The sequence below is a fragment of the Lycium ferocissimum genome, chromosome 5 (assembly GCF_029784015.1).
Source record: "Lycium ferocissimum isolate CSIRO_LF1 chromosome 5, AGI_CSIRO_Lferr_CH_V1, whole genome shotgun sequence".
Classification (NCBI taxonomy): domain Eukaryota; kingdom Viridiplantae; phylum Streptophyta; class Magnoliopsida; order Solanales; family Solanaceae; genus Lycium; species Lycium ferocissimum.
Genome location: NC_081346.1, coordinates 2,643,278 through 2,656,309, shown reverse-complemented (window position 1 = coordinate 2,656,309; position 13,032 = coordinate 2,643,278). Strand labels below are relative to the sequence as shown.

Genomic DNA, 13,032 nt, shown 5'->3' with positions numbered 1-13,032 from the left:
GAGAAACTCTTAATAGGAAATATTTATTCAATAATACTTATATGAACGCCATAAATATAAGTGAGAATACATGATAAATATGTGTAAGAAAGACCATGCTTGTCTTGCATCCCCGGGTTTGGTGCAAGTATCGAATATACAAAAAATTTTATGGTACTGTAATTCCTCCTTTATAGTCTAAACTTAGTCCATCTAGCGAGTTTCAATTAGCCAAAGAAAAGCAAAAATTACTCTTGAGATGATATATAATTGCATATTATAGGAAGTCATAACTCTCTAAGTATTCAAACTAGTGTACAATAAACTTGGGGCCCTGATATGTGAACTTGGCAAGACCACAATACAGCTGATACTTCTACCGCCAAAAATTATGAGGAGCCAAATCATTCTCTAATCTTTTAAAGTTGGTACATGAACAACTACTGGCTACTGCAACTGGGGCAATGGATTACAAATTTTATATTAATCATCTTATACATTGTCAGTAAACAAAGCTAAAACTACTAAAAATATTTAACTGAAAAGAAGAACTCGTTATTTGCTAGTATATGTCGAAATACTATGAACATTTGAATGCCGAGGAATCATAAAGCTAGCGTTACACTGGTCAATAAACAAGCAGAAGCTGATGCGTCAAACTAAAATGTTGCATCTTTATTTGGTAACAGTGAAGCGTTACGCTCAAAAGGGAGCTGAGAGTGGTTCCTTAAGCTTAGATTGATTAGGCGAGTCTATTATCGCCGATGGGCACGCGCATTGGCACGATGCCTCTATCACCGCGTTTGTTTTCACTACTTGCCCAATGCAATCTTCTTGCAGTGCTTCTGCTTCCTCAATTAGCATTAGCGCCTCCTTTATTTGAACAACTTGCTTTCCTCCCTATGGTACAATTGCATTTTCAGATCCCACATACAAAAAGAAGAAGAAAAAAACACTTGTTAAAAATGTGAAATATATCAGCAAAACGGATTTAGAATTTTATGGGGGAATGCGAAGTATATTTATAGCTCGAATAAAACTTCACATATTCTAAGGTAAAGTTCCACAGACAGTAGAATCTAAGCACAACTTTAGCATGGTTTTCTTATGTTCTCACTTCTCAGACAACAGATGTAATTCTCAACTTATGAGCTAGTTTATTTTAATTGAGTTAAGTTTGAGGTCCATAGTGGGCTCCATGTTATGTTATTCATGCTCCAATTTTCTAAGCTTGGGCGTTCTTGCTTGGTTGTAAATTGGTCGTTATCTCTTTAAATAGTTATGGGCAAATCTCAAGCTAGTTTAAGGGATAAAATTCACAATTCAGTTCCTATAATTGAAAAATAATCACTATCATAGAGTCTTAAATTCGATATCACGCTGGAGTTTCATTTGATATTGAAGCTCCATGACGACGACTATTTTTTAAGGGAAAAGGGTCAAATTTACCCTTCAAGTATGGTTTATAGTTTAAATTTGCCCTCCGTCAAAGTTTGGGATCAAATTTGCCCTCCAAGTATCGCTTACAGTTTAAATTTGCCCTCCGTCAAAGTTTGGGATCAAATTTGCCCTCTCAGTCGAAGTTTGGGATCAAATTTGCCCTCCCCATTAGGATACTTGATAAATTTGCCCTTATATGGATGGAAGTCTGACTTGGACTCCACAACACAAAAAAATTAGCCACGTCGGATCCACATAGGCTCCAAGTAGACTCCCAAACCCAATTCTCTTTTTAACCCGTTTCCCCGATCCCGATTCTCTTAACCCGCCTAGACTATTGCTGACACTAAGGCACATGTAGTAATGTGAAAAGCCGGAGTTTTAATTGCATCGAGGTACACACGTAATGCATAAAATAGGAGGCATGTAACAAAATTTTGCAGCAGCAAGAACAAATGTTTAATACGACCAAAGATTCGTTGTTCTCTCTAGAAACATAGAATTTATCTAACCAGCAAAAATTTCTTGAACATGACATCTATCTTAGGTGAACTTCGATGGAGCTAACTTAACTCATTGTTGTCGCCTCCTTGTCAGAAGCTCTCAAAAACTATTCAAGAGAACTGAAAATGAATTTTCAAAGCTGAACTGCACAAATTTATTTTGTTGCCTTGTTATCACTTTTGCAGGATCATAACTTTTCTGATGTTACTTTCGGTATACGTTTAGGAATGTATTCTGAGAAAAAATGTTTTCATCTGTTCAAAAATGCTCTGAAGAGTTCATGAAGAAACCTTCACTATGACAAAACAAATGTTGCTAGGGCACTTTTTTTCCCAAAAGAAAATTGGGATTGGGAGTCTACGTGGAGCCTATGTGGATCCAACGTGGCTAACTTTTTGTGTTGTGGAGTCCAAGTCAGACTTTCATCCATATAAGGGCAAATTTATCAAGTATCATAACGGAGAGGGCAAATTTGATCCCAAACTTCGACAGAGAGGGCAAATTTGATCCCAAACTTTGACGGAGGGCAAATTTAAACTATAAGTCATACTTGGAGGGTAAATTTGATCCCAAACTTTGACAAAGAGGGCAAATTTGATCCCAAATTTTGACGGAGGGCAAATTTAAACTATAAACCATACTTGGAGGGTAAATTTGACCATTTTCCCATTTTTTAAAGACATGACAGGTAGCATGTAAAGGTTATTTGTACTTGTTTAAGAGGTTGAATTAAGCCTGATGACACATCAAATTTAACAAAGCGGAGCATATGTGATGGTTGCAGATCATCACCTCTAGAAATAGATTTGATGCTTCGTCCGATTCTGTATTCTGCACTATGTCAACAGCAACTTCCTGCATCATTATCAAAAAATAAAGAAATCTCAACTTATATCTGAAGAAATTAAAAATTGATGGAAAGGACATAGAGTAGTAATGATAGTAAATTCAACAAATTAGAGAGTGAGGCAGAGGCATTACTCGGGCAAGGTTGAGTTGACCTTGGTTCAATGTCTTAGGCTCCATCTCAATGGGGCAGCAAAAGTTAGCCATGAATAAATGGATAAAAATTCAACAAAGGCATGCAAAAATACTAACAGTAGGCCACTGCCCATCACAAAATAATTACTACTTGAGATGAACATGTTGTTGTGACTTGTGACTCTTAAATACTGTAGACTATAGTGTATATTGCTTTGGGAGTTCACGGAGCTAGTCTTTTTTTGGCGAAATTGAGGTGGGGAATTGAGGAAAATTGAGAGACACCACGCAAAAAAGTCTTCTAATGGTTGCATAATGCATTTACATCTCGTGATGATGAACTGGATTATTGACTTCTTGAAAGTGAACAACAAGACCTTCACGAGTTCAATGCCTTCCCCCTTTAATTGGTTGGTTGAGGACCTAGGAGGTCGCAAAGTTTTAATTATAAAGGCAAAATAGATTCTCATATATGTATGTAAACACAAGGATAGATTTTAGTTAGGTTTTATGACCCGTTTATAGAATAGATATGCTAGTTGAATCCGAAATGACTCATCAAATTATTGGGTCAATACGGATTAATATAGTGTAACCCGACTGATCAAATACAACTCAGTTTTGTAAATGTAAAATCTAAGTTTTCAAACTTCTCCACAATGTGCTGGAGTTTTTTCATGATATCTAGGTGCATTTTTATCCGAATTGTATCTTCATATTAAGAAGTGAATATTATTTGATTACATTTAAAATGAGGCTAAAGTTTGAATTCCGGTCCAAAGAGTGGTTATTCCACACAATTTCTCCTAGTTTTGGTATCACGGTTTCTCGTGAATCAAGTTTAATGGGCTACGGAGAATATTGGGCCTCTTACATTTCAATCCCAAAACCGAACTCTGAGGTGATCATACTGGAAACTTACTCAAATAGCGGTCACCCCGTGGCCCCTACTATAATACTCTAATTTGCAAATCAATTTTGAGACTTTTCATTGAAGTGACAAACTTAGCCGGTTATGAGCGTTTAGTTGATGGAATAAGGGATATTAATTTTGGGATGAAATGCGGGATTATTTATGTCCGGTTTTTCCTTCAAATGGATTGATCTTTAATTTTTGCCTTCAAAACGGATGGTCTTCAATTTTTGTCCTTCAAAATCGAAGTTATGCGTATAGAGGCATAAGTTTTTTAAGTATGCGGGCATAACTTGTAGATATTATAATGCGTAAATTATGTCCCTATAGGCATAAATTCGACTTTGAAGGACAAAAACCAGCACAAAATAGGGACAAAGTGCAAATGACCCAAGTCCAAATAAAGATAAGTACTTTTGAAAAAAAAAATGTTGGCTGGATACATTCATAACTGAAAAAAAAAAAAAAAAAAAAAAAAGCAATCCGATGCATCCGCGTAAATAAATAAAAAGATCTCATTAGTTCAATTTAATTAAACTAGTTATCTAAGAGAATAAACAAAACAATGAAAATAATTTTAAGTTGGCCGGATTGAGTTGAAGCAAGAATAAAGATATCAAAGCAGAAGTGGTCAAGAACATATAATACAAGAGCTTTAAGTCGCCATGTGCCTACTTAACCCCATAAGTACTTAAATTGACCCTGCACTAACAACTCCTTAAATCATCAGGATTAAGCCATCAACTAAGCAACTTAATTACTTATATACTGGATTGAACTATATCACACTTTTAATTTTACATTAATGGGACCACTTTTACAGAATTAACAATTAATAATAGCTATATCAACTCTCTACTCCATGTAGTCTTTTCTGCACATGCAAGCAATGTCCAGAATCATGTGCCGTATGTTTTTAGTTTTAGCTGTAAAATTGGATTTTTCACCTAATTTATTTGGCTTTTTTTCATTTGCTAAGCCTGAAATTCAACTAATCTTCAACTTGGAGATCAACCAACTCACTCTTAAGCGTATTACTGATTTGATATGTACATACAAGTGATGGGAGTGTGACAGACTGGACCGGTCTATAATCCCAGTTTACGTACATAGGTTTTTTGTCCAAATTAATTTCAAAAATCTGGAAGTTAGTAGAATAATAATACTAAACTTGTTAAATAAATATTAGGATCACTAGATAAAATTGCCTTCAAACGTTCAAGAGATGCAGTTCACTCGGTTTATTTGCACCTGATGTTTACATCAAATGATGAATACAAAGATGTTTCTTTCGTACACATATTTATCACTTAATTACAGCTATTACTTCTAACTAATTAAGGCTTTGAATTAATATGCAAATCAAATTCTGTTACCTATCTATCTGGTCGATGGCTACGCTTTTAGTTATTAAATGAATAAGATTATGATTGTGCGCAAATAATCAAGTATCACATGATTAGTTCAGCTGATTTTAAGGGTGCAATGGTGCATGCCCGTTCTAATTTTGTTATCAATCATTAATTGGAAGGTTTCTATATATTGACGATGGACGGATGCAACTGAACTTATATTTTCTAAACGGAGCATGCATATGTTTATAGATACACTTTAATATATATTACTATAATTTCAAAAAAATAAAAAAAGTTTTGAACTCCAAATTATAAAAGTTGTATGAAGTTCGATAGGTACTTAGCCTTCAATAGCTAGCTAGCTATGATTGCATATATTTTTGTAAGTTCCTTCAGCGCGTCTTGTTCCATTAAGATTTTAGTTAATTGGAATATTATAAGAACTGATTCTGTATTTAATTTTTATAAACATAGGCTAAGGACAGTCCGACGGACTTGGATGTTATAATAATGTATAATTAAAGAAGTCATGTGACTCCCATCTTTCTTAATTATATTTCGTGCCGATCTTCTTCTATATATATAACCACTGATCATTATTCAATTGGAAGGATTTTTATTTATTTTTTCTTTTGATAAATCTTACATATCGACATTTTTAATTTGATCATGATGGTTTATTCACTGCTCCTTTTTAAATCGTTAGACTGGTTGGAGCAATATCATCATATCACTCATTACGTGAAAGAATATTTCGCACCAAACTTTTCCAATTAGAAAAGCACTGTCTATGTACACATCAGCTTTTATTTGGCATGAACACAGCTGATCGATCACCACTTATATTTCACCTTCTTAATGATGCGGTCTATTAAATTTTCACCAAATGCATAATTTTGATTTGACGCCCTTAGCTTGTACTCTTTATATATTAATCTACCAAAAATTCAGTAAGCAAAACGGATTGTTATCTATGACCTGTGAACTTAAAATCTTGACTCCACATCTAACTTAATATCATAAATATTGCACATTATCATATAGTTTAAGCTAAACTCTTATACGAAAACTTACCAAAAAAATGTGCAAAGAAATACTGTGATGTGTAATTTTGTAAAGAGTCAGTATCATAAAAGGGGGGTAATAGGTGGGGAAGGAGGAGACAAGAATAATACCAACGTATTACCAAATAACATGGAAAGATCCCTAGAGACGACATGAACACCTTTAATATGGCCCTTTGGATATATTATCCACACTGCAACCTGCACACAGAGTCATATATTTCACTTATTTGCATGTGCTTCTTCTTTCCTCTCCACATGCATGTCTACACCCCCAAAGAAAATAATTTCAATCTATATACATATTGACAGCTAAAGAATTTGTGATTGTCAGTATGTTTTGACCTGTTATAGCAAGTAATTTGTATAATGTTTTCCGGTCATCATGTAATTTTAATTTTTATAAATACTCATATGTAATTATTATCTTTCAATTGTGGCCTTATATTGATATTATCAGTGTATCTCTAAGTTTTAAAAACAGAAGGAAAAGATAAAAGGAAAGAGATATATTCAATAAGTGTAGAAACATATCTGTTACATTTAGATGACTCTATCCCTAAATACAGTATTTTTGCTGGACGTTTCTGTGCGTACATACATTGTACCTTCAAGTACTATTTATTTTTGTGGGTTCATATTAGTTAGAGACCCATGCAGGAACAGTTGGCTCCCATACTTGTCTCTTTAATTTCATTTTTCTTGTTTCTTCACACAATCTAGTATAAATTTGAGAGGAAGGGGTATAATATTATTTATTAAAGCACCGTACCATATGTAATAAAATGGAATTATAGAGGAAGATATATAGGAGAAATTATATACAATACACAATTAAATGACCTTATACAAATCACCTTTAAACCAAGAGTTATGAAGCAAAACTGAATAATAAGAGAATTCCAGGGAAATACTTATATATATATGACTCGTATATCCTTGTTTAAACTTTATGTTTTGTCAAATTGTTGCAATTTTTGTTATCGTTTTCACCTAAAATAAGTCAAAGCAAAGAAGAACTCAACTGTCATATACATGTATCTTCCAACCAACATTTTGCACCATGCATATTAAAGTTTTGTTCCATCCGTTTTATTTTATGTGTCTTAGTTTACCGGACACAAAATTTAAAGATATCAAAAAATGAAGATACTCATTGTCAATTATATCTTTTATGGAAATGGCAAATCGATTCGAGGAATTTCTAATTCAAGTATTCAATTAGTTCAGACTTGTTTAGTATTGAATTGGAACTAATTCACAAGAAGTTATTTGCCTTACATTAAAAGGGCGTAATATAACAAATAAAAAATATCCTTAAATTAATCTTATGACTGTAAATTTGACATTTCATTCCTACATGCAGAGGTCAACTCAGAATTTGAAGTTTATGTGTTTTGATTCTAGCCCTTTTAAGTTATTGAGTTTTAAATTGTTGATTTGTACATATTAAATAAACATTTAAGATAAATATAGAATGTGCACAAAAGAGTTGGATCTTGTTGAATCCGTATCGTATACTCTACATCCACCTTTGATTACTTATGGGAAATGTCATATATAATACTGCTTCTATCTATCTTAATTTATGTGACATACATTTTTTTCCCTTAAATTTCAAGTCGAGCCATGCATTAGTACATAAATTGAGAATGGGGAGTATGACTTAAAATAGTTGGACTAACGTTGGAGAAAATAATACTGTGGACCCCCCTTAGAAGTGCAAATGTCTAGGATCGGGTAGACAATTATATAGGGCCAAATATTAGAGTATAATTATTTTAATCCAATATCACGTCCTTTGACCTAGGGGCTAGGGTATCCCAATACATAATTGACGTACTATACCATTAATTTCATAGAATATCAATTTATTATTCCTTTGAAATTTTCCACTGGTTATAAACTCTTCTCGTTCTTTTCCCACATTGATTCTTACCGCAATTCCATGCAGCTACTTCGTACACTGCACGATATTGTTCTTTTTTTTTTCCCCCAACCCAATTTCGTAGCTAGGCTTATGGTCACTGAAATCTATGCTATATATTGTTTATTCAATTCAATTTATTTATTATTAGAGAAACTATGGGTCAATAATCTATAGATGTAGTTGTACCGCTGCCTAAAATCAATCAATGGCATGCGGTTTTTGATCAATTTAATCATTTATTTATTCATTTAAAATAATATGTAGATATCAATAATTATTTTTAAAAAATTATAAGATAAAAATTATTGAGAAATTAAGAGAAGCAACAGGTTTTTGTCAAATAGTATAAATTTAGTTGGTAATGTGTGACTAAAATATTGAAAATTGTTAAGTCCCTTATCAACTCTTTACGTTATGAGTCACTTTATATGATCTCAGCTTATTTTGAATACATGAGCTAGTTTTTTAGTTAATTAGGCCAAGACCATTCGATATCTGAGCCAAACTCATTTCAATTCATTGTTTACTCGATATAGAGACTCATCTTATATTATCATCCAGTCTTGACTCCTGAGAGTGTGGTGGTGTCAGAGTCCCACATCAACTCTTTAGTGATAGGATGTCTCTTTATATGATTTGGGTAATCCTCGATTCATGAGTTAACTTTTGAGATTGATTACACGAGTATCATTTCTTTATCAAAACTAGAAAATTGTGATTGGACTTTTCGCCTTTTTCTTTTTTCCTTAAGTAGTGTTTTTTTTTTTTTTTTTTTTTTTTTTGAATTGGGACCTCCAGTCCTTGGAATACCAATTATACTCATTTTCTAGCAACCTTTCAATGTCCAAGTCGGTGAAATATACAGGTTAGTGTATCAAGTTTATTTTAGAATTTAGAATGCACTACCCAATGAAAAGATACAATACCACAGTTCTAGTTTCCAAAATTGACAAGAAGAGGTGCTAACTTTTGAAATAGTAATGGAAGTTGAGACAGGAAAAGGACCCAGTTTTTAGTTGAGCCCGTGAGCCCTCCATGTGCATATATCCTCACCTTTCAAGTTTTCAAGTTATGGCACAATGGCCCATGGCATTGACAAAGGCAATATGCACAATTGCACCTACTTGCATCTATCATTCCTCCCACCCACTTTCCAGCCTATTACAGATATTTTTACTTGATTTGTCAACAAGTGAATAAAATCATATTCCTTTTACCCTTGTCCAAATAGTAGAAACTAGCTTATATGCACCGATAGAATAAGAAATTTTTAATATGCTGTCGCTGGCAACTATCTTAATTCTAGGATATATACTAATCACACTTTTTATAAATTACTAGTTGTAGTTATCTTTAGATGATTTAATGGTGTAAAATTCTTTTCATGTTGGTTGGTGTATAGAAGTTAAGGTAACATTGAGACAAATTTAAATTATGTTACTAGACTTATAGGTCATCAGTTTTAGTCGTGGAATCAACCACGAATACTTGCTTGAAGGTAAGCTATCTACCTGCATCATATTCGGTGAATGCGTTCTTTTCCAAGACCATGAGTTAACCGGGAATGCTTGGTGCATTGAATATTTGAATTCCTTTTGTTTTTATAGAAGTTAAACTCATAATGAGGTACTCTCCAAAAAGTTACTCTACTAAATATCAAGGAAAGAAGATAAATAACAACGTAAACTTTTTGGACGTAACAAGTCTTCAAAATGAATCTATAAATTAATACCAAAATTAGGAGAAACGTTACAGATATCTAATTTCTAGTTGCCGTTTAATCTCTTTTTTTTCCCCCCTTCTTTTGGGTTCCACTAGGGTTGCTAGGAACTTTTTTTTTTTTTTTCTCTCTTCATATCCTGATATTTAAATTTCTAAAACTAGATGGAATTAGGAAAATGGATGTTAATTCAAACTTTAAACGAGAAAGGTGCAAAGTAGTTATCCCCTACACTAGAGCTGACTGAGACTAGATGAGGTGCCTGTAATTAGGACCACAGTTTGGGTGATGATGAAGCAAGAAATCATCACCGCCGTTAGATACACCAAAAATTGAGGGTTGACTTAGCAACTGATGATGATGATGGTGTCTTTGAAGCTCCTTTTGCCTCCGGAGTTCCAGAACTTTCCGATGAGAATTCGAGTGCTTCGCTGAGATAAACGTAGGGCTAGACGCAGGCCGATACTCCGGCACCAACCTACCAGACTTGTACCTAACTCCGCATGCATTGCACAGGGTTTTCGGACCCATAGGTCCCGTGCGCCACTGCGGTGTCTTATCAGAAGCACAGTGCAGGCATTTCCGTCCAGGAGTCTCGACGCTCTCCCGCCTCTTAACAGCAGATGCTTTAGTGACCTTACCCGTGACAATGTTATTGGCGGAGGCATTGTTGCTCTCCGATGATGACGTGGCAGGTGATAAGAGCAGCTGGAGGCGTGATGACCAGTCGCATGGAGCGGCGCGTGAGCGCTTGCTGCGAGCTTTGCCCGGAACGGAAGTGTCGGCGGGAAAGGCAGGTGGCGAGTTAGTTCCGGTGGAATTTGTGGTGGCGGAGGAGGAACTGTCGGTGTTGTTGGTGGTAGAATTAATGTTTGTTACAGGTATGAGCTGAAGGTTTTGAACGTCGTCACTTGAGAATGATTCCTCCACGAAGTTTGATAGCCATTCAAGCTCAGCCAAGTCATCATACTGTTAAGAACAAAAAACAAAACAAAAAATGCCTCAGTTAATTCCACTAAATTTTCAGAATTTAAACCAAAAACAAAAAAAAAAAACCTCAGTTAATTCCACTAAATTTCAGAATTTCAACCAAAAGCAAAGTTAGGAACAGACTACAGAGCCTTGCTTAGAGGGATAACAATTGCATGAATTTGGACTACTCAATATATTGTAAATAGGAGTATAATGGTGCATGAATTTTTTGCATTTGACACGTGGTGTTTTTGTTGAATTCATTAAGCTATAAAACAAATTCTCAGACATTATTATGGTTCTATCCAAACGGAGAACCAAATTAATTACCACCAAGTAATAATTCAGTTGCAAAATTACCGGAAAAATTAGAAACAATTTCCTTTTTCAACAAATGTAAAAATGAGAGTAATTACCGGAACACAGAGTTCGCTGCTAGGAAACGGAGCGTCAGTGAAGCTCCGGCAGCTCAGGTTACCGTTAAATTGACCATCTCCACCGGAAACAGAAGAATTACAGCTATCAACAACGGTAACGGTAGAAGAATCAGCAGAATTGCCCGTAATACTTTCAAAAAATGCGTCGGTCATGACTTCATCTTCCTTAGGGAAATCCAAAAGGTCATCGACAGTAAAATTGTTACTATTATTGTTGTTGTTGTTATTCGGATTTTGTTCGTCTACGGCATGTGAGAAAAAGCCGCTGACGAAGAAATCCGGTGCTTCCATTGTATGGAAAATAAAGAGTTATGTGTGAGAGAGGTGTAGTGTAAGAATGGAGAGTGCGAAAACGCTTAAGAGAAGCAAAGTAACGGTTCCTTTGAGACTAATTCTTTATAAGAGAAAAAAAAGCTGAGAAAAAGGAAGAGTGAATGAAGGAATTGAGTGTGAAGAGGACAGACAAGTGCTCTAGAGCTGAAAGTAAGGGGTCCGGGTCAGAGGGGTTTTCATAAGTGTACTCAGGGTCTTTTTCGTAATTTACACATCATCAAATTTTATTTTTTATTTTCTTAAATTTAACCTACTATTGCTGTCACTTGCTACTACTGTAAGGTTGTTTCGTTTTACCTTAACATCCTTGTATTTAAATTTTGGGACCAATAATTGAGTTTATAGTGTATGATTTATAACTTATATTTTTCCGTCAATTTTTACTTGTTTAGTACTCGAATAATAAAAGAGATGCCCACTTTTTACTTATCCTGTTTGAAAAATCAAGAGATAATTTATCATTTCATACCTACTTATTACTATTAATTATTGGGTAGAACTTCAAAAAATTATTGGTGGCTGCACAAATTTTAAATTATGTTTGATTAATTTCAATTACTTAGATGATTTATAATATTTAAGGGTTATATAGTAAAAATGTTATTTTATTTATTACTCCCTCTGTTTCAATTTATATGAACCTATTTCCTTTTTAGTCCGTGCCAAAATGAATGACCTCTTTCCTAATTTGGAAACAACTTCACTTTATGAAATGATTTACAACACACAAATATTCAAGACTTATTTTGAACCACAAGTTTCAAAAGTTTTCTCTCTTTCTTAAATGTCGTGCTACCAATCAAATGGGTTATATAAATCAAACGGAGGAGTATTTTTTTAAGCGTGTGCCAAGTTAAACAATGACAAAAATAGATACGAGAGTATTAAGCAAATTTGAAAGTTTACAACTATATATTTTGATAATGGGGTGTTGATGTGGTAATGATTTCAAATTTTTACTTTTTCTTTGTGGTAAGTAAAGGATTACTTTAGACTTTAGAGTTTGAAACTTTGGTTTAAAGGTCAAAAATTGAATACTAAAGGTGCCAAAAATGGATGTCACGGCTGTCATGTGCTGTTGCGAATAATTTAAATGCAGAATCTGTGTGGATTTATTTATCCTGGTTCTTTTTTTTTCGTACAAGTAAAGTTAATTAGTACTTACTGTTATATATTAACAAATTAAAAGGGAAATTAATGAAGTGGATTAAGAAAGATAATTAAATAGTTGAAATGATACAACCCCTTTTCCCTTAAGAATCGATCCAGCAGGTTTTGTCGCCGTGACTCTACCATTAAAATCCAAGTTTACAGCCTGATTCCTCTGCTCTATTTATATTTCTAAGTATTAATATTATTACTAATTAAATTTACCTTAATTAATCGGGAATTGCGCTTTGCCCC

General features: G+C 34.1%; 2 protein-coding genes across 2 annotated transcripts; both read right to left on the bottom strand.

The window, feature by feature from the left end:
* Positions 1 to 549: 549 nt before the first annotated feature.
* Positions 550 to 3,148, bottom strand: LOC132058076 (uncharacterized). The gene is made up of 3 exons (XM_059450641.1): positions 2,905 to 3,148; positions 2,716 to 2,778; positions 550 to 879 (listed from the first exon to the last, which is right to left on the bottom strand). The coding sequence occupies exons 1-3, from the start codon at positions 2,974 to 2,976 to the stop codon at positions 682 to 684; spliced, it is 333 nt and encodes a 110-aa protein (XP_059306624.1). The 5' UTR covers positions 2,977 to 3,148; the 3' UTR covers positions 550 to 681.
* A 6,720-nt stretch (positions 3,149 to 9,868) lies between these two features.
* LOC132055403 (GATA transcription factor 12-like) lies at positions 9,869 to 11,786 on the bottom strand. Its single transcript, XM_059447204.1, has 2 exons — positions 11,275 to 11,786; positions 9,869 to 10,855 (listed from the first exon to the last, which is right to left on the bottom strand). Exons 1-2 carry the CDS (start codon positions 11,584 to 11,586, stop codon positions 10,136 to 10,138), a joined length of 1,032 nt encoding a protein of 343 aa, XP_059303187.1. The 5' UTR covers positions 11,587 to 11,786; the 3' UTR covers positions 9,869 to 10,135.
* Positions 11,787 to 13,032: the final 1,246 nt, after the last annotated feature.

Bases quoted from the DNA above. Each gene is read 5' to 3' on its own strand.
- LOC132058076 (XM_059450641.1), bottom strand. From the start codon at position 2,976: ATGGCTAACTTTTGCTGCCCCATTGAGATGGAGCCTAAGACATTGAAC. The intron at 2,779-2,904 runs GTAATGCCTCTG...ATAATGATGCAG, and splicing joins GTCAACTCAACCTTGCCCGA to GAAGTTGCTGTTGACATAGT. The intron at 880-2,715 runs GTGATGATCTGC...ATTGTACCATAG, and splicing joins CATCAAATCTATTTCTAGAG to GGAGGAAAGCAAGTTGTTCA.
- LOC132055403 (XM_059447204.1), bottom strand. From the start codon at position 11,586: ATGGAAGCACCGGATTTCTTCGTCAGCGGCTTTTTCTCACATGCCGTA. The intron at 10,856-11,274 runs GTAATTACTCTC...TGTTCTTAACAG, and splicing joins GCAGCGAACTCTGTGTTCCG to TATGATGACTTGGCTGAGCT.